The sequence below is a fragment of the Gloeophyllum trabeum genome (genome assembly GCF_000344685.1).
Source record: "Gloeophyllum trabeum ATCC 11539 unplaced genomic scaffold GLOTRscaffold_00004, whole genome shotgun sequence".
Lineage (NCBI taxonomy): Eukaryota > Fungi > Basidiomycota > Agaricomycetes > Gloeophyllales > Gloeophyllaceae > Gloeophyllum > Gloeophyllum trabeum.
Window position 1 is genome coordinate 356,638 of NW_006920413.1, and position 25,330 is coordinate 381,967.

At 52.2% G+C, this 25,330-nt stretch overlaps 6 protein-coding genes across 6 annotated transcripts; 3 read left to right on the forward strand and 3 right to left on the reverse strand.

Moving 5' to 3' along the window:
• Nucleotides 1–2,045: 2,045 nt before the first annotated feature.
• Nucleotides 2,046–4,391, reverse strand: GLOTRDRAFT_38247 (Creatinase/aminopeptidase; the record flags this gene model as incomplete). Its single annotated transcript, XM_007865743.1, has 12 exons — nt 2,046–2,189; nt 2,242–2,300; nt 2,352–2,565; nt 2,621–2,732; nt 2,795–2,861; nt 2,917–3,070; nt 3,129–3,287; nt 3,342–3,553; nt 3,615–3,755; nt 3,816–4,011; nt 4,095–4,257; nt 4,318–4,391. Coding segments are annotated over 12 exons (1,695 nt in total), but the record flags the coding sequence as incomplete, so codon positions are not given.
• Nucleotides 4,392–7,963: 3,572 nt separating this feature from the next.
• Nucleotides 7,964–10,892, forward strand: GLOTRDRAFT_127281 (hexose transporter; the record flags this gene model as incomplete). Its single annotated transcript, XM_007865895.1, has 26 exons — nt 7,964–8,048; nt 8,103–8,136; nt 8,192–8,223; nt 8,279–8,290; nt 8,355–8,413; nt 8,463–8,486; nt 8,539–8,690; nt 8,749–8,862; nt 8,915–8,932; nt 8,989–9,001; nt 9,060–9,196; nt 9,258–9,308; nt 9,361–9,537; nt 9,592–9,599; nt 9,649–9,678; nt 9,728–9,756; nt 9,805–9,904; nt 9,968–10,063; nt 10,132–10,154; nt 10,216–10,241; nt 10,294–10,383; nt 10,445–10,471; nt 10,523–10,541; nt 10,590–10,658; nt 10,709–10,731; nt 10,781–10,892. 26 exons carry the CDS (start codon nt 7,964–7,966, stop codon nt 10,890–10,892), a joined length of 1,560 nt encoding a protein of 519 aa, XP_007864086.1.
• A 624-nt stretch (nt 10,893–11,516) lies between these two features.
• GLOTRDRAFT_15192 (root hair defective 3 GTP-binding protein) lies at nt 11,517–14,485 on the forward strand (the record flags this gene model as incomplete). The annotated part of the gene is made up of 13 exons (XM_007865668.1): nt 11,517–11,587; nt 11,643–11,740; nt 11,790–11,864; nt 11,911–11,996; nt 12,048–12,214; nt 12,269–12,605; nt 12,662–12,860; nt 12,920–13,296; nt 13,356–13,494; nt 13,547–13,773; nt 13,838–14,181; nt 14,240–14,306; nt 14,357–14,485. Coding segments are annotated over 13 exons (2,316 nt in total), but the record flags the coding sequence as incomplete, so codon positions are not given.
• A 1,691-nt stretch (nt 14,486–16,176) lies between these two features.
• On the forward strand, nt 16,177–18,343 carry GLOTRDRAFT_127283 (G-alpha-domain-containing protein; the record flags this gene model as incomplete). Its single annotated transcript, XM_007865896.1, has 13 exons — nt 16,177–16,248; nt 16,303–16,354; nt 16,409–16,967; nt 17,024–17,186; nt 17,244–17,252; nt 17,322–17,352; nt 17,534–17,577; nt 17,657–17,770; nt 17,832–17,881; nt 17,941–18,061; nt 18,121–18,138; nt 18,199–18,232; nt 18,291–18,343. The coding sequence occupies 13 exons, from the start codon at nt 16,177–16,179 to the stop codon at nt 18,341–18,343; spliced, it is 1,320 nt and encodes a 439-aa protein (XP_007864087.1).
• Nucleotides 18,344–18,577: 234 nt separating this feature from the next.
• GLOTRDRAFT_127284 (alpha-galactosidase) lies at nt 18,578–20,796 on the reverse strand (the record flags this gene model as incomplete). The annotated part of the gene is made up of 16 exons (XM_007865897.1): nt 18,578–18,772; nt 18,837–18,924; nt 18,985–19,130; nt 19,190–19,257; nt 19,308–19,341; nt 19,402–19,490; nt 19,552–19,618; nt 19,672–19,713; nt 19,769–19,974; nt 20,032–20,117; nt 20,165–20,190; nt 20,247–20,359; nt 20,410–20,427; nt 20,486–20,585; nt 20,643–20,666; nt 20,722–20,796. The coding sequence occupies 16 exons, from the start codon at nt 20,794–20,796 to the stop codon at nt 18,578–18,580; spliced, it is 1,377 nt and encodes a 458-aa protein (XP_007864088.1).
• A 3,606-nt stretch (nt 20,797–24,402) lies between these two features.
• On the reverse strand, nt 24,403–25,229 carry GLOTRDRAFT_137382 (uncharacterized protein; the record flags this gene model as incomplete). Its single annotated transcript, XM_007865898.1, has 3 exons — nt 24,403–24,736; nt 24,794–25,045; nt 25,110–25,229. The coding sequence occupies 3 exons, from the start codon at nt 25,227–25,229 to the stop codon at nt 24,581–24,583; spliced, it is 528 nt and encodes a 175-aa protein (XP_007864089.1). The 3' UTR covers nt 24,403–24,580.
• Between the last annotated feature and the right edge of the window lie 101 nt (nt 25,230–25,330).

The following is a 25,330-nucleotide window of genomic DNA, read 5'->3' on the forward strand; positions in this document are numbered from 1 at the left end:
CACTTCTGGCTGGTCNCGCAGCTATTCTGGGCTGCTTGATTGATCTGCTGGGCTTCCTCGTCATGGATAGGCCCTGGATAGGGCGTTCTCGAGGACAGAAGACTCAATTCCGGAAGATAGGATCTGCAAAGATTACTGCACTATTGGAGGCTGTCAAGAGATTCTCTGAAGTCTACCCTTTTAATTCTTTACCAGCCAGCTGCTGTAATGCCTGAGGACTCTGAAGAATACTGCTTTATTACTAATATAGAGCACTATATAGACTATAATAGTGCTTCTTATTGTAGATATTATCCATATAGCCCTGTATCTGAGACAACCAATCTATCTCATTGTAGTAGAGCTCACTACCACGAAGGAATATGCCACACAACCCGAGATGAGTAGCGAGGCCGGATTGTGAGACGCGAGTGTGACAATCACGGTCACGCGGACATTCGGCTGGCAGGAGTTGCCGACCCCCAGTAGGCAGCACTGTTTAGCAACATTCAGTGGCAGTATCAACGGAGTACTGTTGGAACAAGCGGCCCACAGCATTGGTGTGGAGTAAATGAGCACAGATTGAAACAGACACAGGGAGTACGCGGGTGCATGCTTGGTCTCGTGGCCGCAAAATAGTCTGTATATGATCATGGTGAGGATGGGGCAGCAAGATATGCTAACCAGGGCCCAACTCACAAGAGGGTGTATGAAAAACAGCTGATTATCCACGAGATACAAAAGCTTATCCACGTCGCGTGCCGCTTCACGCGGGCGGACAACAGGACCGTCAGCGTGGTGAAAGTAATCGCAATACCAGCGGATAGCTGAAGCCCCATAAATGCCTGCAACAGGCGAGCATTGCTGTTTTCTGGCAACACTAACGCTGCTGATGAGAATGGCATGCCAAACACGGGAGTGCGGCTTACTTTTCGAACTAAGATTCAGGGGACCGATGGTTTGGAAGTTACAAGTAAGACAAAACGTAAGGAGTGTGGTGGGGGTTCATATATGACAAGGCAAACAGATAGACGCACAAAGGTCGGCAAGGCAGTTACGGGCTCGCGTTATAAGGGCTGCTGGACGAGCCAACTGTTCTCATCTGACGATACATGATCAACATTCAAGATTTTCTCTTGTGCCGGGCGAAGTGGACGTCAAAGGATCCCAGATACGGCATCCATATTCGCTTAGTCATCCGTTCTGCTTGGCCTAGCCGCCTGGGACGGGGAACGACGAGTTCGTACTGCAGGACACCAGAGTCGGCATCCTACTAGTATGGCTGAGACACTGCAACTAGAAAGCCGATTTGAGATACAATCAGTATCAATAATATAATCAGATCTTGTCAGGCTGCAGCGTACCGTACGCACGTGCAAGTGGGGCTTCAAAGCTTCATGCCCGTTGTCCTGTTAAAAAACCGAGCAGCTGTCAGCCTGAAGGTCCGTATGCACTTCCCTCGAGCAACAACGGATAGTATAGATGCAGCAGCCTCTGCTCTGCCACTGTCTCGGTGATCTATGTTTGTCGTTATGATTGGCACGTAAGTATATGATATCAGACTACAGGAGATAACAGAGGTCTGTGAGAGGCATCCCGCTAGTCGTGGGCTCGCAGCCAGCATTGAGCAGAGGGAACGGAACATGGAACGAGAACATGGAAAGAGAAATGTACAAAACATCCAAAGATCCACAATGAAGAGCGAGCTCACGCTCGCTTTGAAAGAAATAAAGACTCCAAAGAATAAAGTTCCTCCGCAAATATCATATAACCGCCGAGGACGCTCTACGACGCCCTCGTGGCGATGGTCGTAAGATAGTCGTAACAATATTTAGTCGAAAGCAGTAGATAAAAGGTGATCGAACCTCCGCACAGCAGATTGGGATTCTAATCCCAGTCGATAGTGAGTCCCCCGGGGCCAGCTCGAGCGAGCCCCAGACCACGTTCGCATTCTCTCTTTAGCCATTTCAGGGCTCGGTTGTCTACGTCTTTAAGGAATGGCGCAAGCCTCTCGTAGCAGCGTCTGTTATGATCCTATAGCAGAACAGGGTTAGTGAAGTGATCGCTCATGTTGTTACGAGGTGTCGAACCTTTAGCCAAGCCTTCTCTTCTTTGGTGAGCATGCTCTCTTTAACCATCTTCGTCTGGATAGGAACGCATGTCAGACGGTCAAAGCCGAGCCAAATGTCACCATTGAATTCTCGTTTGGTCTGGGAGTGCCAGAATAAGAAGCAGAAAGAAGACATTACACGGGAGACTTACCGTGACCCGTTTGACTACCAGTGCGGATTCAATCCTTATTCCCCATTTGCCGGCATTATCTGACAGTTCCATGTCAGTGCTCGTCTCCAATAAATCCACGATGTACTCACAGTATCCGGGTTCATTAGTGATGACGTTGCCAGGAACAAGTGGAACATCGATCCCAAATCCATGCGGGCCTTCATGGACATTCAAGTACGAACCCACGCCATGGCCCGTTCCGTGCATGTAATTCATACCGTCCTGCCATAGGGCTCTGCGAGCCAATACATCAAGCGCTTTACCCGTCGTGCCCTCGGGGAAGATTGCGCTGTCGATAGCAATCTGCATCAAGAGAAAATCAGAGCGGTGTCGTGACATTAGCATCCTAATTGCTTACATGACCTTGCAAAACGCGGGTGAAGGCTTCGCATTGCTCGTCAGTGGGTCGACCGAAGTGGACCGTTCTAGTTGTGTCGCAAGTGCCATCCCTGTACTGCCCGCCGGAATCACTACATAATACAACGAAGTCAGCAATCCGGGACTACCCCGAGTCTGTGCAGACTCCACATACTTCAGGTAAGGCGTCTCTCTATCAATAACTCTTGCCGTGGCCCGAGTAGGAGTATAATGAGGGAGTGCTGTGTTCGAGTGAGTCATCATGTCAAACGGAATGCAATAGCAGGAAGGACAAACCTGCGTTAGGACCACTCGCGGAGATATTCTCATAAGCAAGATCCATGAAGTGTTTCTGGTGCCGGCGGAACTCAGTTAGCCTGTAAGCCGCCTCGTACTCCGTGATCTCATATCCCTGCTGCAGTTTCTGCTCCAGCCAAGCGAACCATCGCACCTTGAACGGCGAGCGCAGTTAGTACCTTTACTCGTAATACCGGCTCAAGTAAGCTTACAAAGGCAACACCATCGCGCAGGTATGCCCTTCTCATTCCCTCTATCTCCACTTCATTCTTTACAGCTTTCATTTCCTCCACGTAAGATGGCAGGACAGTGTATCGTAGATGTGTGAGCATCAGGGAAATCGCATACGAGGTCTGCGGTGAGATGATGACCTGCGAACGATATGAGCAAAAGCCTTTCAACGAGCAATGGCTTGATGTGCGCACCTTTCCCTCTTTCCATTCTCGACGGCGCAAGAACGTCCAAATATCGTTGTAGTCCCTCCTCTCGACGTTAAGGCCTTCCAAATACCTTGAAACTTCCTCGTCAACCTTGGCCGCTTCAATGAATAATATCGCTCGGTCCAATCCAACATAAAGATATGCTTGGAAAACAGGATTATAAGGTATATCTTGGCCCCGTAGGTTAAGGAGATAGGCTGGGACAATGAATCTCGTTTTAGGATGTTCTATAGGGAGAGCTGACGGAACGGTGCATACCGATTGAAGCCAGAGAGCTTATGAGCGTGCCAACGTGCACCTGGGCTGGCGTGGGCGGCGCTTGTGAATAAGATAGGGTTGCCGGTGGTTGTGCTTTGATCCATTCCCTCAATTCGGCGAGTTTCGCAGTAGCGTCCTTGCCTGTCAGACCCGTGAGACATCAGCACACAAAGCTGCGAGGCGATTGTAGTATATACTGACCGGTAAACTCCCGTCCTTGAATAAATATACGTTCCTTCGACCGCTGGGGCTTATCCTTCCACAGCAAGTCCACTAGATTCTGAGGCGGGTAGATCAATTTCGAGCCTTTCGCCGCCAGCTGCGCGCTGAGCTGTGACGCCTTCTCATGAGTAATCATCCTTGCATCGATACCGATCTTGGAGTTCTTCGCCCGGTCCTATTATAGATCAGGAATTAGCTCACTCTTTGCTTTTCTCGCGCGACAAATGTCGGCGAAAACGAGGCGGAAAGGAAACGTACGACGAGCCACTCCACCCAGTCTTTGGGTGCCTCAGGTGCCCCAGCGGCAATAAGATGCCAGTTCTCGTCGAGCTCTTTCTGAGCTTGCAGCCAATAACGAGAGTCGGTGATCAGGTATGCCTGCGTCTTCGACACGATGGCTTGCCCAGCGGATCCTGTAAATCTATAAGACCGACATTAGTACGCTAAGCTCGACCAGAGGCTGCACGCGCCCTAGACGAACCCAGAGATCCATTCCCTGCGCTTGTCACTCGGCGCGACATATTCAGAGCCGTGGGCATCCTCGCTGGGGATGACGCTGTAACAACAAGGGCAATGTTTAAGCTCAAGTGCACGCTGCAGCCGAGCACACACATCACGCACTAATAATCCAACGAGTCTTTCTGCATGAGCTTGCGCAGGTCTTCCAGCCGATCGTATGTATCAGGCTTCTCCTTGATTGGCGCATTGGCATCCACGACCTTTCTCTCAAACGCAGACCCAACGAGGGTGCTTGTCGAATCATTGCGACCGACGAACGGACGAAGGGCGGCACTCCGCGAACTCTGCTTGCTCCTCTGCGAGGAATTCCTCGAAGGCTGCTGACTGGACTGACGACTATTACTCTCTGTCCTCGGCCTATCCGGCAGCTCTCTCTCCTTCATCTCGCGCGTGACCTCCTTCTCCTGCACGACAACGTCCTTCTTCCCCGCCCCCCATCCATAACCCCACTGCTTCTTCGAATCCGACCTCTGCAGCTTCTCCGAGACCTGGGTAGCGATGTTCGGGACATCGTACGCCTCGGTATCGGACACGAATGTCAAGTTCTCTGCGCGCGACGTGAGAGTAGCCGTCGGAGAGAAAGAGTTCGACCGCGAGAGCTCGTTCGATCTGTGCGAATAGCGCTCCGACTTCTCAGAGTATGTTGCCGAGCGCTGAGGCCCCGGACGCGTCGACTTGGACCGCTTGAAGGAGAACGGCAGGCATAGCGGAGGGGGAGGCGGCGGCGGCGGTGGCGGCGGAGGAGCCATAGTGGTAGTACGGCGTCAAGTAAGAGAAATAATGACGGCGTCCGCTGGCCAGAACTAAGACGACTTATCGCGGAACCATGCACGGCGAGTGCGTAGGCAACGGCGAGAGAATTTCCGCTCGTCAGACGTATTGAGGGACTCCCCGGCCGCGCTACCTTTAGACTTCGGCCACGTTGCGCTGAGAATACCATAAAAGGCAATCGTACCGGGGAAAACGGCGGGTTGAGCCGGTCAGGTGCCTGCGTCTGGGCAAGGCGGCGACCCCAAGAACACACTGGAACGGCGTGGCGGGGCCAAAGTCTAAGTGGTATGATAGGCACATGCGAACGCCTCGACGGACGCAGTCAGCAATGTCGAGCTGGCGATCAGCTTATCGACCGAAATAGTCTGAAAGGGCTACCACGCTGCCCGAGCTGAGAGCTCGCGTTGGGAAAATGGAAGGGTCTGTGGAATGCAGGAGAAAGGACGGGTCGACCACCATACTTAGCCCCCTTTCCCCCGATGGCGGCTATAGCAAGTTCCAGCCGTAGCGCAGGCTCCAGAGGTAAAAAGCCCCACCTGGAATGTAGAATGTGCGCGCACAGGACCTCCAAGGCCTTGGTAATCCGCCGAGTCAACGCGATTGCTAGCCCTACCGTGACGGCATACATGTTTGTCCCTGCGGTTTTTCTGGAAAGGCCATTCGGAAACGATCTGTCTAATGGGCCCGGAATGAAAGCTGGCATGCGGATCTTTCGTGGACCAAGCCAGATGAGCACGAACCTTGCTCAAGTTCAGGACATAAACTGCGTCCAGTTACCCTATATTGCAATGTGGTGGGAACCTTCATTATACGAGAGATTGATGAGGTTTCGAATCTCGGACGAGCTTCAGTCGCATTCCACGGATTCAAGGACGACTGGCTTCGAGAGATCGTACCCGAAATTTTGCGGCTTCGTCGTGGAGAGAACGAGAGAAGTGTATCGACAGACAAAGGCCTGCTGAAAGAAGGCCTCATGTATATAGAAGAAAGGCCATTACGAAAGGACCCGCACCGCGAGGAACGTCGAAGAACTCACCATAGTGAAGATCCATACTGCATTGGGAGAACGCCATTCGATTACCCTCTCGAAAACACCGTGTGGCGTCGGCGTCTCCTGCTTCCTTTCTTCGCAACACATAGATGTTCGTGTAGCGTAGCGTATCAGACGCAGGAGTATTCGCCTTGGAGAAAGGCTGTATGCGCACCGTTGTGACAGCACCAGTTAACGGCAGGTGTGGCTTCGTGAGCAACAACCATCCATTAAATGTGGCTGTCTCCGGTCCTCCAGCTCACCCATACACAAAGCATTCCCCTCACTCGAGCTTTCCAAGGTTGTCCACCTGTAATGGATTGGGCAGTTGGGTATCCAGATGACTGAGCCAGACAACGTGGACTTGGACGCTCGTTTCTGTCATGCCCCTGACAGGACCCGTTCAAGTAAGCGATTTCCCCTTCCCTCTTGGAAGCCGTAACAGGAGGAGCATGCCAAAGGGAAAGGCTGCAGGTGACCGACCTTTGTGAAGACCATAACCGCAGATAAATGCGCAGACGGCGTGGTTAAGAGAACGAACGGCGCCGCAACGCTAGACATGTACACCAGAGCCCCGCAAGGCGCGCCATCCACGTGACGCTAGTGTGGCAACTTGAACTTGTACGCCCATACCTTCAACTTGTGCTTTCGTCCTCGATATTCGACCCGTCGCCAACTACATCAGGAATTCCCTATGTTGAGCAAAAAAATTAAGCATCCAGGTGCCCATACTCCAGATATTTTTTCTAGCAAATAACGCAATATTCCGGCGCAGAAACATGGTCCACATCAGGAAACCGGAATATCTCCGGATGGAGACAGCGTCTCCGCGGCTCCGCCATGTGCGGGATGGAGACAGGTTCTCCAGACGGAGACGAGGTCTCCATCCGGAGACACGCCCCCCGCTAATATACAGTAATCTGTGCTAAATTTTGCTCGAATGCAAAGAGGAGCACGTATAGCAAAAACATAAGCCAATATCCGGTCCCTATGTGAGGGATAGATATCGAGTGTCAGGTATACAAACTCCCGCCGAAGCCACGTGGTGTCTCCAGGAGTCTCCATCTGGAGACGCTGTCTCCGTCCTGAGCCGGACGGAGATGGCCGTCTCGGGATGATGGGGGGACCTCTCCGTCGCTCCGGGGCTCCGTGTGACTCCATATGGAGCATATGGAGATTTCCGAGGTTCCTGATGCATGACTCACGTGTACAGCGGTACACATCTAGAGTAATAGACGCTAGTATGTTCATGACACCTTGTACAGCGGTACACGCAGTAGTGGACGAGGATGTCCACGACTCCGTACACAGTGGTACACAAAGTAGTGGATTTCGTCGCCCAGCGGATTCATGCGAAGGCCAGCAGGGTACGTCGCGGGTTCGCGCACTAGGATAAATGCGACAATGGACCGGTTCTTAGAATTTACACACGAACTAACTTGGACCGTCTTCAGTGTAGGCTGCCGTACAGATGCCACGGCTCGGACCGGTCACTGTAAGTACTGGAACGGGGTCCAGTCTCAAGGTACGGTCCCGCGTTTCTCGTCTTCGTGTTTATATATAAAGCTTCTTCGCTCCACAGTACTCCGGGAAAGCCTAGCTCTATCAAACCCTTGTTGGCATCGATGAGAACGGCCGTCCGAGTTCGTCGTAGATCGTACCCAGTTAATTTTGGTGTGCTCCAATCCCACACCATATACGAGCCAGGGAATATCAAACGATAGGGCTCCATAATCTACCGCTCCTTGCTGAATTCTTACCCCGCCCCCGCTGTCCTGTACGATAGGCTGCTTGTCTGGGGATCACCATGGGCACAGGTCCAGTTATCGTTGCCGACGGTAATAATTTTGCCGGCCTCATCCAGTGCTCTCGTCCATGGTGGAAGAACCGACGTATGTATACTCTGTGTCTATGTCATACTATATTATCCTAACAGATAGGTGTAGGTCTTCTGACGCTGAATGCTTGGATCGCTCTGCTGTAAGTAGACGTCTCGAGACCTGGACGTACCAGGAATGATTTAATGAGGTTCCAGACTCATCACTTCGTCGACCAATGGATACGATGGTATGTTTTTACTCTGCTCCTGATTTCTATGCATGAGATCGCACTCTTTTACCAGGGAGCATGATGAGTACGTCTGCCCGTCGCGTGCCATTTCGTCCCACCGATTGATTGATCTGTATGAATTTGACCAGACGGGCTGCAATCACTGGACCAGTGGAATGCATCCTTCAACAATCCGCAGGGCCAGCAAGTGCGTCAACAATCTCGGAGACCTAGATGACACTGACGATCCATTTTAGTTGGGCCTGTTGAACGCGATCCAAGTACGCATACTCCACGCTTGACTTTACCTTCCACTTACCTCGTGTAACTCAGAACATCGGCTGCCTCGCCGCGTACCCATTCTCGCCTTACCTGACCGACGGAATGGGCCGCAGGTTCTCCGTCGGCCTCGGTGCGGCGCTCATGCTAGCCGCGACCGTCATACAGACAGCATCTCAGAACGTCCGCATGTTCATCGGTGCTAGGTGAGGATAAAGCGGAGCGGATGCCTAGGGTCGTACCATTACTTACGACGCTGAACAGGTTCCTGATCGGCTTTGGACTGACGTTCGCGCAGGCGGCGGCTCCTTTGCTGATCTCGGAGATAGCATATCCCAGTCAGCGAGGCCAGGCAACGTCATTATACAACAGTGTCTGGTCAGTTACTCCGTCTCTCGTGTAACCCTGGGCTCATGAAAAGACGCGATAGGTTTTTAGGGAGCATAATGTGAGGGCAATTGTACTGTTGACGTGGGAGAGGGTACTAATATTTACCTACCATAGAGCGGCGTGGACGGTGTGTAGGACAGTGGATTTAACCTTGTTCGTTGTGATTAATGGAGGGATGCCGCCAGACGTTCGGTACTTTCAACATCCCGAGTAGCTGGGCCTGGAGAGTCCCTTCTGCCTTGCAAGGATTACCTTCTCTGATCCAGATCACCCTTATCTGGTTCGCTCCGGAGTCTCCTCGTTGGCTCTTGAGCAGAGGAAGGTAAGTCTGGTTGGAAAGGCGTTCTGCGTCTGGATCCCACCGTAATTGCTTACGACCATAGGGAAACTGAAGCACTGAAAACCCTTGCTTACTACCATGCGGATGGTAATGAGTGAGTCGTGGTCTCGATGGTCGCTGGGATGTCCTGTCCACACTACTTCTAGACAGGATCCGTTAGTCGGACGTGAGTTCGAAGAGATCAAGGGGAATATATTACGCGACACCGAGGCGAAAAAGAGTGTCGGATGGTCAAGTTTATTGAAGACGCCCGGGAACAGGAGGCGCACTCGCGTTATTGTGGCTTTGGCCGTCTTCTCTCAGTGGTCTGGAAATGGATTAACGTGCGTGGTGCTCTTTCCAGCGATGACGTATCCTTAGCTGTCTATTGCTGGTAGATCGTATTGTAAGGCATTTGTGTTTCGCCTGTATTTTCACTGACTGTGGCTCGAAAGATCTCAGCAAGGTTCTGACGGATATAGGAGGTGAATAGAACGCTGAGCCGGTGGTATGACGCTCAAACTTTCCATTCAGTTACGGGTTCCACTGTGCAGCTCCTTATCGTAAGTTCTTTGATGTCGAAATTACTCCTAATCTAAGCATAAATGCAGAATGGGCTCCTCAACATCTGGAACTTTGTCATTGCCATCTCTGCGGGCTTATTGTGCGAAAAGCTGGGGAGGCGGACCTTATTCATGGTCTCCACCATCGGTGCGCTGCAATGGAAGGCCGACATACGTATGATAGCTTACTCGAATGACTCGTCTGTCTTAGGTATGGTCGTGTTCTGGACATTGCAGACCGTCTGCTTCGCAGAGTACTCCATACACCTTAACTTGGCCGCTGGACACGCTGTTATGGCTTTCATCTGTAAGTGCCATTCCAAGTTGCTTCGTTTCGGTAAGGTGACTGACCTGCTATGGTTGCGGCTGGAACAGTTTTGTTTTACGGGTTTTACGATGTGAGTCAAACATGGCACGTCAGAACCCATTGACATCTGAGTGACGCCCATTACTTGGCAGCTTGCGTTCACGCCCCTGATAGTATCGTAAGCGAAGTGTCGCCAGGTCTGCATGCTTGAGCTGACCATCACCGGACAGCTACACCGTGGAGATTTTGCCTTTCGAATTGCGCGCCAAAGGGCTGACACTCTTCTTCTTCACGGTCTCGGTCTCCCTGATTTTCAATCAGTAAGTGACAGCTGTGTCCCACCTCATCCGCACCTCAATGACTTTGCTCAATGACATGCAGATATGTGAACCCGATAGCGCTGAAAGCGTAAGCATATACCTCTCTCCGCTTTCATCCTGTCTGACTATGGCGGCATAGATTGGGGTGGAAGTACTATGTATGTCGCCGTTTGCCGGGCACCCGGAGTTGTCCTGACCGCGAGCAGCTTGTCTACGTCTGCTGGCTAGCATTCGAAGCTATATTCGTGTACGCCTTTGTGCTCGAGACCAAGAACGTGAGCGTCCCTCTTCTACACCCGAGGGCTATGCTAACGACTGGGACTAGCGAACTCTGGAAGAGACGTCAGCGTAAGTGGCCACGTATGGGATCTGTCTTTTTTGCTGACGTGCCCCGAAGATTATTTGACGGTGTACAACGTACTAACATGTCAGAGCCAAATGGACTTAGCGAAGAGGTCAAAGAAGAGATGTCAAGCGAGTCAGCGGTGGAGATAATTCCACAGCGCTAAGGCCACTCCCTTGTATGAACTCTACTAGACGCCTGTATAAATATACTGGACTGATGTTCCTCTTAACCCAACCGAGCGACCGGAGGAGACTGTCGTATGGTTATGAGATCGTTGTGCGGTTATTGATGAGAGGCAGGCCTAGGCATGAAAGACCTGTGCATTCTTACGGGGATATTCCGCCATCGTATATGGCTGTCACTGCAGAATTTTGCCATATCTGTTCTCAATGCGAACCTGCTGTTCTGCGCGAGTTTATGATACCGGCACCTTTCTGAGGCTTTCTCGTCGCGCAAAGTCGGCCAGAGGTCTTCAGCCACAAATCCGATTTGGGCGCATTGCACAGCACGGGACGGTGATTGCCTGCCAATGCGGTGACGCTAGCTATAGCGCTGCCTGTTCACCAGCGCGACGGAGGCGCGACTCCAACACCTACTCCTTCATTCCGAGTCCTCGCTGTTTCCGCCACGTTCATTTAACGACTGTATTTAAGTCATGACAGACAGTGTGAGTGATTCTTTCAGTATCCCGCACATGTATCGCTCAAGGGTCGTCACGAAGGTTGAGTCCGCTTCTCTCAGGACGCAATCTGCATTCAGCGTCAACGGTGCAAATGGACACGCCGCCAATGGCTCGGCGTCAACGTCTGGGGCCACTTTCGAGAGGATCCAAATTATCAACGACGAGAAGCAGTTCACGTACGTCTCTGTGCGGTTGCGTGGTCGTCGGGTGTTGGCTCACAGTCTACTACAGACCGGACCTGTCGAAGCAAATCGAGCGCTGGGGACTGCGGGATGTAGGATTCGACTACGACATTGTTGCAGTCTTTGGTTCCCAGTCAACAGGGAAGAGTGCGTGTCTTGTGCCTGTCCTTGAGAGCTTGGCTTACAGGGGTGCAAGGTACACTACTGAACCGACTATTCGGTACAACGTTCGACGTCATGGACGAGACAAGACGACAGCAGACGACAAAGGGTGAGTACGCTCAATATATGTAATAGCTCCTAATAACGTTCGCCAGGTATCTGGATGTGTCGAGGGAAAGATATGAATGTCCTGGTCATGGACGTGGAGGGAACCGACGGGCGTGAACGCGGAGAGGACCAGGTTCGTGTCTCTCACCTCACCTCATCCACTCAACTCACCGGTCCGCCGCAGGACTTTGAGCGGAAGTCCGCTCTGTTCTCGATGGCTTCGTCAGAAGTCTTGATCGTCAACCTGTGGGAGCACCAGGTGGGATTGTACCAGGGGGCGAACATGGGTCTTCTCAAGACCGTCTTTGAAGTCAACCTGGGTCTGTTCGGAAAGAAGTCTCCAAAGGGAGGGTAAGAGTAGCCGTCCGGCCCTCGCGTGAGGACGTAGTCTGACCGGATATGCAGCGCCAACCAACGGACCCTTCTCCTCTTTGTCATCCGTGATCACATTGGAACAACACCTCTTGTAAATCTGCAAGCCACCATCACCGCAGACTTGAACAAGATCTGGGAGGGTCTATCGAAGCCTCCGGAATTGGAAGGCTGCAAGCTTTCAGACTACTTCGACTTGGCCTTCACTGGCCTTCCCCACAAAATCCTGGTTCCCGACAAGTTCGAAGCGGAGGTGAAGAACCTAAGGAGACGGTTTGTCGAGAAGGACAGGGATGATTTCGTCTTCAAGCCGGCGTACCACAAAGGTATCCCGGCAGATGGTGTTGCCTTCTACATGGAGGGTATTTGGGTGCGTTGCATCAAACATGATTATGGATAGTCTCCTGACTGCGGGTTACGATTTAGGAACAAGTCCAGAGCAACAAGGACTTGGATCTGCCTACACAGCAGGAATTGCTGGCTCAGTTCCGTTGCGATGAGATTTCGACCGCCGCTCTGGTTGACTTCAATGAGCAAGCCAAGTCTCAACGCAAGCCTATCGAAGCCGGAAGGGTCGTCGACGGCTTGGGGCAGTTGATGCGGAACTGGCGCACGGAGGCGCTGAGTAAGTACTTCCGCGTCCTTGTCTTCCAGAATCTGTGTTGAACTCTGACTGTACTCCAGCCCGCTATGATCGTGACGCCTCGCGGTACCATAAGGGTGTTTATAAGCGCAAGCGTCAGGACCTCATCTCGGTCATCGACTCAACGCTGTCGCCGCTCTTCCTCGGCCAACTGAAGAACCTGCACAAGTCGTGCCTTGTTGCCTTCAAGAAGGAAGTGCTGGACTCGCTGAAGGGCGAGGACTACAACTTCGCCGACGTCGTGGGCAGGGCGCGGGAAAAATGGGAAGGCAGGTTCGTCGAGGGTGCCACGGAGGCCTGCGTCGAGGGCACGGACTGGGCTTGGGAGGACGAGTACGGGCTTCTGAAGGAGGAGACGCAGAGCGTCGCGGACCAGTGTCGGAAGGACGAGACGAAGAAGATGGTCAACGCGATTGAAGTCAGTCGTCGTGATCCTGGATTGGCGCAGCATAAGGATCTTACGCTTTTTCATCGCAGAGAAATATCAAGAAGCAGATCTCAGAGCCTGTAGAGCTGTACCTCAATCAACCCTCTTCGGACATGTGGGACAAAGTTCTGAAGACATTCAAGGAGACCCTGGTCAAGGCCGAGTCCACGTACCTTGCAAAGGCGAAGAGTAAGGAGCTCACTTTTCCCTGAATACGATCTCTGACGGTCTTAATGATCAGGTTTCAACTGTACTGAGGAAGAAAACAAATCCGCCTTGGCGACGCTGCGCAAGCGTGCATGGCTTGTGCTTCGAGCAAAGATCGATGAACAGACGGCCGATACTGTCTTCCTCGGAAAGCTCCGCGCGCACTTTGACGAACGGTTCAGATATGACGAGCAAGGAGTGCCCCGGGTGTGGAAGCCGGATGATGACATTGACGGCGCGTTCAAGAGAGCCAAGGATGAGGTACGCTTTTTACAGCTTTCCCGAAATTATCGCAACTGGCGCGGGTCTCTAACGTGCTTCACAGACACTCGAGCTCATCTCTCTCTACTCTAAAATTGCCCCCACCGATCCATCACTGGAGTTCACACTGCCATCCGAGCCATCGGATTCTCTGACGAACAGTGACGAGTTTGACTTCCCCGCCACCTTGATCATATTCTCCGACAGCAAATGTTTGGATCTTATGAACAAGTTCCGACGAGACGCTGATGCCTACTATGTCGAGGCGAAGCGGAGCACGGTCTCGAGCGTCGCGCAGATTCCGTACTGGATGTACGGCGTGCTCGTCGTGCTTGGATGGAACGAGGCTATGGCTGTGCTGTTCAACCCGCTGTACTTCACCATGGTGCTTGTTATGTTGGCTTCAGCGTACGTCTCACCATGTCGTATCAGCCCCAGTCCGCATCTCTGATCACCTGTTTTTTAGATGGATCATCCTCAAACTTAACCTCGCTGGGCCACTGTTGCAGATCACACGGACTGTGGGCGGAGAGGTGAGCGCGTGGTGCATCTCACCGCTGTTGGTCACTGAATCGCGTCGCAGGTGCAACGGCAAGCGAGCAACAAGCTACGAGAGCACTTCTCGCAGCCGATGTTGACAGAGCCGGTGAGGGCGCAACCGATCGAAGATGCGCTCGAAGACGAGGAGGTGCGACAGGATATGCGGAGGAGGAGGGCTGAGCCGCTGTAATGTATTGCTGGATCACGATTGTCAACGATACCTCCACCTAGTATATATTCCCTTCCTTGTTTCTGGCATGATGCCCCCCCCTGCTTATTGTAAATATTGCGTAGTATCTATCTGTGAGATGTCCTTAGAGCGGACATGATCTATCATGCCACAATATAAGCTATGGCAGCCGCTGCAGTTGGACAGGTCGCGCTGTACAGGCTGACTCGATTTACTGGCTTGTAGTGTATTGCGATTCGAAGTTGTCCATGGCGCCGACGACTGAGTAACTGCAATCCGTTAGACGACAAGGCGCAAGCCGCAGGAACGTCATGTCATCCAGAACTGCCCACCCACAGTGAGGTAGCTGAAAACCTTGGCAAATCAACCGAGGCTTCAAGCTGCGCATCTCAGACGTGCATGGCGTTCTAATGCATCAAAATCACTGGCCAGGACTTGGTCGCCTCAGGTGGCAATCTGAGGCGACCAAGTCCTGGCTGCTCGTTCATACGTAGTGCAAGAACGAATTTGTAGAAGCACGTTGTTCATGGCCTGAAAGTGATCTGCATGCACCATCGCAAGCCCCGGACGGCGCACATGAGGCGAGGTGTCGATGATGTACTGCCGGTGAATTCGCAGCTGTGGCGATGATCCTTGGGGTTTGAGTGTCCTTATCCGAAATATGATGCTGTCTCCCCGGACGACATTGTAAGGCGGGGAATGCCAATCGGGGCTGTCATTACAACAATGAGCAACGGAACAAGTCGTAGCAACAAAGAATGAGACGCGGACTCTGCGAGTGGAAACTGCACTCTGCACTTTGACTCACTCTCGCCGTGATGATGCGAGGGTCACTTTTGAATAGCAAATCTGTCTCCGCGCATCGCTTTCACTTACACATCTTCCAAGGCCATCGGGCTACGTGGCAGTGTATTGCATGAAAGGTTGACTTGAAAGGCACATATGCCGATTTACGTTTTGTGGCAACCGTGATCATGAAGGCCATGCTGTGCCTCACAGAAACTGTGTAAACCGGTGGAAATCGCTGGGACATCAAATTGAAAAACCATACTTACCTCTGCATGTCCTGTAAAGTCTCGCTACAAGTTAGGATACCGTGAATGGATGGATGGAGCAGGAACTGCTGTGGTCTGCTCTCCACCCAACTGTAACTGATAGATTCATAGAAGCTGAATATTGGCGTTGAATGCTGATGGACATCTGCTCCCTCTGGCAATCATCTGGCACAAGGCAGGATATCAATTTTACAGCGCCTCGGGGTCGGTCGCTGCATATGCTGCGCATTCATATACAACATCATCGCAGCTTCTTGAAACAGCGGATCTTTGGCAGGTCCCAGGTCGATGATGGGGGACGCAAAGGTGATTTGTACGCTTGATGGAAGAAACGATGTATCCGCATAAGGGCGCCAGCTTCCACAAAAGGATTTCATATTCCCCTGTCGATCCCCCTCGCCACATTTTGCTGGCGCTTTGTTTCTCAGCAACAGGTGGAATTGACTCCGTGGGATCGCGTGTCTGGCAGCGTTATTAGTTGGACGAGGACTGCGTCCACGAAAATGATTGATCTCGCTTCTGTCCTTTCCCAATCCTTCACCTAGGACGCCGGACGTTCGCTAGATGGCGAAGGGGCATGTTCATGCAAGTTCCGTCCCAATGATTGCCCTACCGGCCATGGACGTCCCGCGCGCTCTGGACGACTCGCAGAAGGTCATAATAAACAGCAAGATTGATGAGTGGTTGAAGGTATGCACGCCATCTCTATCTTGATGGCAGTCGGACATGCTTAGGGGCCGTCAGCAAGAGCGGGACGCTATTCGGAAACGTAAGGCAGCGAAGCCAGAGGTCAAGGGTGCGTATCGAGGTCATGTGTGATGTATGAGTGAATACTGACATTGGCACGCAGTTATGCTACTCGGTCAGGCAGAGTCCGGCAAGTCTACCCTCCAGAAGCAGTTCCAGCTGCATTACGCGGCGAAGACGATAGACACGGAGCGTCCATCGTGGACACCGATTGTCTACTTCAACATCATCAAGGCCGTGCGCGTAATTATCGAAGAATTAGACTATGAATTTATGAGCGATGTCTCCCACCCGTCTCCAGCACCTTCGCCGCCGAGCACGGCCGGCTCGGATTGGCGGATAGGCTTAGCAGAACTACGCGCACAATTGCTTCCCTTGGTCGCCATTGAGGACGCGCTTGCGTCCGAGCTCAGTGGCGGGATCACCGTCTCTGGTGGCCGTTCAGGTGTCTACGTCCGCTCGGGCTGGCAGGCACTCGTGACGCCGAAGAATAGCTGGCCACTGGCGGACATCCGCAATAATGCCAATATACCCGCCGTGACGAACTTGGCGGCACGGACGCTGATGGAGACCGCGTATGCGATCCAGGATCTGTGGCAGCATCCTGCCGTGCGTATCTTAATTCGCCGGAGAAAGCTCAGGTTGGACGAGTCGGGGACTTTGTGAGTGTCCGCCGGATTTAGTCCCGGGATTTGTGCGACCTACGACGCTTGAATAGCTTCTTGGAGAACATCCATCGCATCGCCGCGCCGGATTACCTCCCAACCCTTGACGACATCCTCCACGTTCGACTACAAACGCTCGGAGTCGTCGAACACGCCTACGACGTGCGCGTCAACGGCGTGACATACAACTGGCTCATGTACGACGTCGGCGGTGCTGTAAGGACTCTTTCCTCTCCTTTGCCGCCTCCATTCTGATCTCTTTCATTACACTAGAGGGGTCAGGTGGGTACATTTCGGGCTACAGGCGCTTCGAACCCTAATGAGGTTTATTTCCGCTCGTGATCTGGGCAGAGGCACGCGTGGGTGCCTTACTTCGATGATGGTAAATATCGCGTGGTATTCTCTCATATCTTCGGTGCTTTCTTGCTTCCACCGGCGCCAAGTTTGGGTTCATTGGCTCCCATGGAAGCGCGCTGATCAGTGGCCTACCAATGGCTGGTGCTTTCGACTTTGGGTTTGCCATTGAATACTCTGCGTCATTGCCTCTGACGCCGCTGTTACAGCTACCGCGATTATCTTCCTCGCACCGATAAGCGCGTTCGACCAGGTGGGTATATTTGTCGCGTCCGTCTGTTTTCCGTTCGCTGATTTGGTGCACTGCTGCTGTGAACGCCGTGATGATCCAGTACCTGGAAGAAGATCCAAAGACCAATCGCATCGACGATTCCCTCCAATTGTTCAAGACGATAGTCCAGAACAAGCTGCTAAAGAAAGCGTCGCTCGTGTTGATGCTCAACAAGGTGCCGTCCTTATTGTCTCCATCCAACCTTACGTGTCTAGGCTCACCAGTGGGTTCACCAGACGGACTTGTTGAAGGAGAAGCTGGAGGCTGGCACCGAAGTCCGCAAATTGTAAGCCGACAGGGAAGGGATGCTGACTACGCTCTGATGACGCCATATCATACCGACAGCATCACCTCCTTCGGAGATCGCCCGAATACCTACGAGGAGGTCTCTGAGTACTTCCGCGCGCATTTCATCCAGGCACATCGGCGCGAGGACATCTCGCAGCCCCGGCGACCGCTCTATGTTGTGAGTCTCCGTTGCTCCCAGGTGGTAGTTGAGGACATCTGATGGTCTCCACCGTGCAGCACTTCACATCTATGATTGTACGTATATATCTCTTCTATGGGAGTGTGTAGGACTGTATCCAACGCCACGGTTCGCAGGATGTCAAGACGACGCAGACCATCATTACTCACGGTAAGCATGGCATCTTTGTAGATCACATATTGACTTTGACTGACCTCTCTCTATCTAGTTGGAGAAGCAATCATCCGCTCTTACATCTCGGAAGCGGGCCTCTTGACCTGATGCTTCGGCGCTTATACCACGCCTCCTTATGCCCCCCTGCTCGTTCTAGGTTGAATCAGCCCTACCTGTAAACATGGACCATCGTCCACTTGCTGCTGCTGCTCACTATCTAATTCGCAAGCGCCGCGAGTGATTCAAACATATATTGCTATTGTAGCTTTAGTGTACATTGTTCAATGCATTGCCATACTCTCCGCTGGGGTGCTGTAAGGCATCAATACTGCACAACTGATCTTAGGCTTGGACTCTGAACTGGTCACCTTCTGCGTGGCTTGCTTGCGGTACAAGTCGGTAAACCTTAGTTTCGTGACTCCTCAATTTCATTGTGCTGGAGAATGAGAAGGACGAGCCCAAGGATCCCAGATATAGGCCCCACTGCGCGTCGTCAGCTCGCTGCCAGAGGTCAAAAACGTGGACAGGTTGCTCGGACTGCTAACACGTTGCCGCAGAAGCTAGTGAGCAGAGAACCTCAACACCATGGAACACAACGTACGGTGAGCTCGTATGGAAGGATGTCTGTCCACGGTACCGAGACCGTCGCGTTAGTGGGGGATGTGTTGACCACCGCTACGACTGTCGCTCTACAAAGCACGTAGATGCTCAGTTGATCCGGAGGAGAGGGAGGAAGGTGGGCTCTTTACCCATGTTCCAGCGGGCCGATCCAAAGCTGGATATCCCCTCCTTCCTCGACAGAGACTTGCCAAACGCGACTAGCAGCGATGCCCAAGGGATCCTGATTAACCGCGAGGATTTCCTTGTTGCTGATGATCTCGAGTGTGTCCTTGCTCTGCGAGGGACGAGTCTCTGTCAGAGGAGAAATGAAAGAAGGAATGTGCGTTGACGGACCATGTTGGCGAGATCATTGCCTAGGATGAGAGGGCTCTTGACGAGCGCCCACATCGAAAAATGGGTGACTGGAAAAGCATCAGAATTGTCACCAAGGCCATCGATGGAATGTCCGTACTATACTCGTCTTTCGTCATATTACCATTCCCAACCTCATGCAGATTTTGTATCAGAATTCATGATCCGTATTCCACCACACCGGGCGTGCATACCTCCAGCATATCCAGGTCCGCCCACCCCCCCGGATCTGAGTAGGGCACAATGTCTGCTGCCCAGTCGAGGATTCGCGTTACGGAACAGCCTTAGGAAAACATATGAATATTCTGAAGTAGTGCCATAGAGGGACTGGATATTCTGCTCACGAGCTCCGAAATTAGTGCAGTTCTCTAGGGATGTGCACGGGCACCATGGGTGGTAGCCGGTGAACAGCTGTGTTGAGAGGGGGTTTCAGAACCGTGTCTTCACGAATGTGGGCCACTTACATCCCCTATATCACCCGACATACGCCAAGAGTTCGCCAGTTCCTACAGGTCGTTGAGATTAGCTACACTGGGTAAGGTAGCGTATCCACTTGCTTACGCCAGCCCACGTCCATGAGTGGTCCTCACCCCAGTTGCACATAGCGTATACGATAGGCCTTCCGGTAGCGTTGAGTGCTTTCGCCATTTTCTCGTACCTTTCGAGCGTCAGCCTATACTTGGGTGCAAGCATCGTTACAACGGTGTACCTAGAATACGATATCGACGTGTTCCCCGAGAGTCCTTCATTGAAGCAATTGTCATACTCTACCCGACGGTTTGGCCTTAATAGTCACGGTAGTAGGTGCGTGGATGAGAGCTCACTGAGGTAATCCACGCCCCAGCTCGCGTAGGTCTTCGCGTCGATTTCTTCGTAACCTAGAGAGCCAAAGCGGCGGGCACAAGTATACCTGTGCATGTGAGTATCTCCGAGTATCCGAGGAGACAACTAACATACAGGCCAGCATCGCTGTATATCCCGAACTACAGTATCGTATGAGGGTATAGAAAACGCTATAGAGCCCGAGGGCATTCCATACCTTCAAGCCTAGGGAATGGATTTGATCACTTAGGCTTTTGATTCCACTGGGGAACGTGTCGGGATTGGGAAGCGGCTCGTTGGTCTCAGGGTCTCTGGAATCAGCATGCCAACCTGTCTGGCGTTACTCAAGAGAAGTGACAAAGTGCGGTATGGATTCGCACAATCATCTATGATCACATCTGTAACGTGGTCCGCCCATGTTAATATCGTGAGTTTGACCATGGCTCATAGACTGACATTCGTAGCCGATGTCTTTCAGGCCGGTGCTAACGAGCGAGTTCGCGGCTGAGAGTATGGTCTCTTCCGATATGTCGCATTGAAAACGATTCCATGAGTTCTGTAGTGGATAATTCAAGTTGAATCAAACCTTCAAACAACAGAATGATATGATTACCCAGCCCAGCGGAGGCGTGCGCGCCTAGTAAACACATCAATTCTAGCGCTTCCAAAGGAGTTCAAGCTCCAGCTCTTACCAGCCCGTTGTCAACCGCTGATACCGGCAGCAAGGAGTTCGCAAGTTGCAGTGACAGCAAAATCAGCGGCAACATTGGAATGTCAGCGTTCAATTCGGACGGCAGGTAAAGACGAACTTGATTTCCCAAGTACGTGAATACCTCCCATGTGAATATACGTCTATTCATATGCATTAACCAATTCAAGTTCATAATCGTATATAACGGGTCACGGTGACCATCCACGAGACAGAGTTGCGCAGTCCAGATGTCCTTCCTGGCTTTGAAGATACAATCTGAGAAGCCGACTCGACAGCTAGCAAAGCAGCATACAGTAAATCAACTCACTTCTATATCGGTAAGCATACAGATGTACGCGCCGTTCCTGCACTTATGAATTCGAAGGGCTAATTATACATGTACTGTTACAATGTAACATGGGCACCCGGCATTGCCTTTGAATATGTGATGGGCATCATTCATGTCCTTCCCCACCTCGTCATACTCACCTTGCGACATTCGCATAATGTGCATGCTCCCCGTACGCAATCGCCCGCGACTTTACTGTTGGCGCTGGCAAGGCTATACAGGTCCTGGACTGGGGCTGGGGCTGGGATACTAGCACTGCCCTGATACCACAGCCTAAAATGCTTTCCTGCATGTCAGAATTACGGATTCTCAGTTATTCGCCTGGTTACCCTGTTGCAGATGACATTCGACTCGAGTCGTTTTCTGTACCCAACCTCACTGTGTTGGCCCACAGCTGCACCTAGGTGTTGGGGAAGTTCAAGGCGTCCGCGCCCCTCGCTGAACAAATCACTCAGCTGACTTTCCTCGGGACGGCTTCAATTGACCGTACGATTTCCTGACCTTCAATAACTTGTCATCCCGAGTGTCTTACCAACTGTTTCCGCCGGACCTCCAAGTATTCGATATAAGAGCATTTGGGTCAAGGCAGAAGCCCCAATTGGAAGCTCACAGATGGCATCTTAGACTATTGCCGGTTCCTGGGCAACCTGTCTTCCATCCATGGTCCTAAACTCGACGAGTGCGATTTATGGCAGAAGGCGACTAGCTGACTTTGCGCAACGAGAAGCCGGAGATATGGGCCGGTATCGTAAAGTTGCGCAGAATAGCAGCTGTCGCATCGAGAACAAATATGGCGGGGTCCTGCAGCAGCGTCGCCCGCCGATATGCGAGGCCCGAACATACCCGCCTCGCCTCACAGCACTCTTTACAACTGAGTATATTCTCCGAGATATAAACTATATCTGCTCTGTATATGCATCAAGTACTGCCAGTCAAAGCATCGCAGCGTAGCCGGTCTGAGCGAACCACCAATACGCAGGGGCTGAATTACAATTCAAGGGTCCGGGTCCCTATGCGAGCTCCTTACAGAATGTAGTTCAGATTCAATTGGCTGGGCCCTCCAACGCAGCCAGACCTCAATAATATCCTGAGGAAGGAGTCGGTTGTGCGAATATCGGGAAACTATGTTACTTACCTTCTGGACTCCCAGGGTTAGAAAGGCTGCCAGAGGCACTACGGTAATCCAGGATCGATAACCATGCAGCATCAAGGAACCGCATACTTACTGAGGGAGAGTAATACTTGTGTCGTGACTGTATCCATCCTTACAAGAAACAGAATACCAGCCAGGCTGAAAACCAATATCGGAGATGCATACGAGCCCAAGGGGGATACGCAACTCACCAGATGGCTGCAATCGCAAACAACGTAAAAAGCAAGATCCGGAGTAACATTTCAGGAGAGGGGGCTTTAGAGGTTTCCAACTCCCTGTATGATCGCCAGCGGCGGTATAGCATGACGCCAACGATCACTGACATCGAGTAAGGATTAGTATTCTTGGCATAGTCAGATAGATCACCTTCGAGAGAGATGGTCGCCACCAACGCCAGGATGACGAGTAAAGCAGACATGCTTTTCCTACTTGCGTCCTATTGTCAGTTCTCTTGCATGCGGAGAGCTTTGGCGATACTAACGGGAAGTTGAGTAATATATGGCAAAATGTCAGACCTCTCTCAACCATGTCGAGGTGGAGTAGGCTTTGCTGAAGAACAATCACATCCAGATCTTCACTTTGGAAATTAGGGCGAGATGGGCGTTACCTCCAAAGCAGCGACGACCACGATGCCGTAAAGAATCCAAGGGCCGGCTAGGAGCTGGTGGGCGTATGTTAACAAACCAAGCGATTGGAGCAGGGGAGGCGGCAAACGGACCCAGGGTATCGGGATCGCTCCCTTTCGTGATTCTCCAGAGTCGTGCAATGCCGAGTAGGCATTCAGGAACAGCTGCCAGTGTAAGGTCGTCGACGTGCGTCGCGCTCAATAACGGAGGGATTATACCTGTAGAAATGGAGAGAGCGTGGTGTATGCCGTGCTATATCATGTTAGTCAAAGCTGAGAACCCACTACCCCGAGGCAGTGTTGAACCGTACAGAACTGGTGCGCCGTAGATGAGAGTGGCTTGCGTAATACATAATGCACGGTTGGGCTCCGACCCGAACTCCTCATTGGATATCGGACTGTGCCAGGCCCTTTTGATCAATGGAATAGAAGGGAGGCGGATCGTACCTTCACATCAGAACGCACAGGAGTAAATACGATAAGGAATAGACGACCCAAGAGGCACAAAAGTTGATCCAAGTCGTCTGTCGGCACACTCGATTCGATAGAAGCATGGTGAGCAAGACACTCAGCATGCCAACACCGCCAACAGCTTGAATAACGGAGAAAGCAATGACGATAGAAGCGCGATCTTAACGGGACTGCGGGTTACCCTTGAAGAGTGGCGTGTACCGTAGTACTCACATTCAACTGCCGAGGGTATAATGGACATGGTTTCGAAAAAGTCCCTGTGAGAGTGAGACGCCAGTGGACGGCTAGTGCAGTGCGGGATGCGCTGCAGGTAGCGCTGCAATTATAAGTGCATGCCCAGATGGTATAGATATCGGTACCTGGGGATGATAGTGCCGTCTGTCATTAACAGGCGCGCATCAACGACTCAGAGAGCCATGCAATGACCGAGTGAACTCCCATATCTTCAGGGCATGATCATGTCCATCCAGGTCCTCCGCCGTTATGGCTTGACGTGAACCGGGACCGCATATGAAGGCCTTATATGAGCATTCGCTTTCTGGTGAGGTTCGATGGAAAGCCCGGTATGACATATTGGAATGTCAGCGCCGGTACGTTCCTTGACGGGCGCGTGATGCGAGCTCGACGAATCTGGATAGTACCCAATCCTCCCGTCCCGTGGGCATCCACAAGCGACGAGGAATCATGATAATGATTCATCTTACCGCTCCCCGTAATCTGGCGTGGACGCCAAGTTTTCCTCTGCGTAGGTCAGCCATTTCTTCGTAGCACGCGTCTTGTCGAAGACTCGAACATCAGCAAAAAGGCAGGCGCGCTTTGCCGCTTTCTGACTTAACTAAGGAAAATAAGGTCGCTTGGAAACTTTAGCGGTGCCTTAGTACCATTACTGCCTTAGTCTAAGAGAATCCGTACCCAGTCTACTAAGTTGGATGTATCTCAGCGAGTCAGTTGAGGTAAGACGTCAGGAGACGCTGCGCCAGGTGCGCTAAGGGGCAAATTCCTGTACTAAGGCATTCGATGAGCTCAGTAGATGTAATCTTAAGTTCCCCCAGTTCCTAAGGCACTCCTTACTAAGAATAGAGGCTTCCGAATCTATCAAGGACCTGATAATCACTAAGCGGTAATGTACCAGGACGCAAGAATTTAGTGTTAATGTACGAAGGCCGGAGGGATCAGGTAGTAACGTGGCCATAGCTAGTAAGAACACATTTTCATAATCAAGAGTACAGTAATATCGCGCAGAGCTAAGAACTGAGGCGGCTTCATCGCCCTCCTTGCCGCTCCTCCTCCTCCTTCACCTCCTCCTGCCTCTTCTTCCGCTCCTGCTCCTTCCGCTCCTGCTCCTTCCGCTCCTTCCTCTCCTTCTCCTCAGCCTCCTCCTCCTTCTTCTTGCACTTCTCCTCCTTCTTCAGCCTCTCCTTCTCGCGCGCATCCGTGAGTCGCTGATTCTACGCCTCCTCGGTCTCCATGTGGACGATACTGCAGCGCGGACTGGCAGGCGACGGCAGCGCAATGGGCGCTCCAGCCTGCGCCTGCTGCTTCCTGAGCTCCTGCAAGTCCACCTCCTTGCCGTCCGCGGCCTTGATGAAAACCTTCGACTGTCTAGGTACGAACGCGCTGGCACCTGTGTTCAGCCACGCATTGCCGACAGGAAGCACAGGTCTGAGGGATGTGGAGGTTGAGGGAGGAGAGGAGATGGAGCTCGCGCTGCTTGAGGGAGTTGAATGCTGGGCAGGGATGGTGTGTGCAGGTGCGTGGACGCTGGGCCCTTTCAGTGGCGGCGGGGATTACGGGGAGACATAGGCATAATATGGGGCGGCCCGGGTGGACCGGGAGGAGCATGAGAGAGGTGGCTTTGCGGATGATGCTGTTGAGGAAGAAAGCCTTGCGGCGGCATGTGCCACTGGCCATGGGGAGAATACGGGGGCATGTAGTGTTCCGGAGGGAGTCCAGGCATGTACGAGTACTGTAGGTATCCAAATCAGTTCGTCTGCTCTGAAACGCTACGGAAA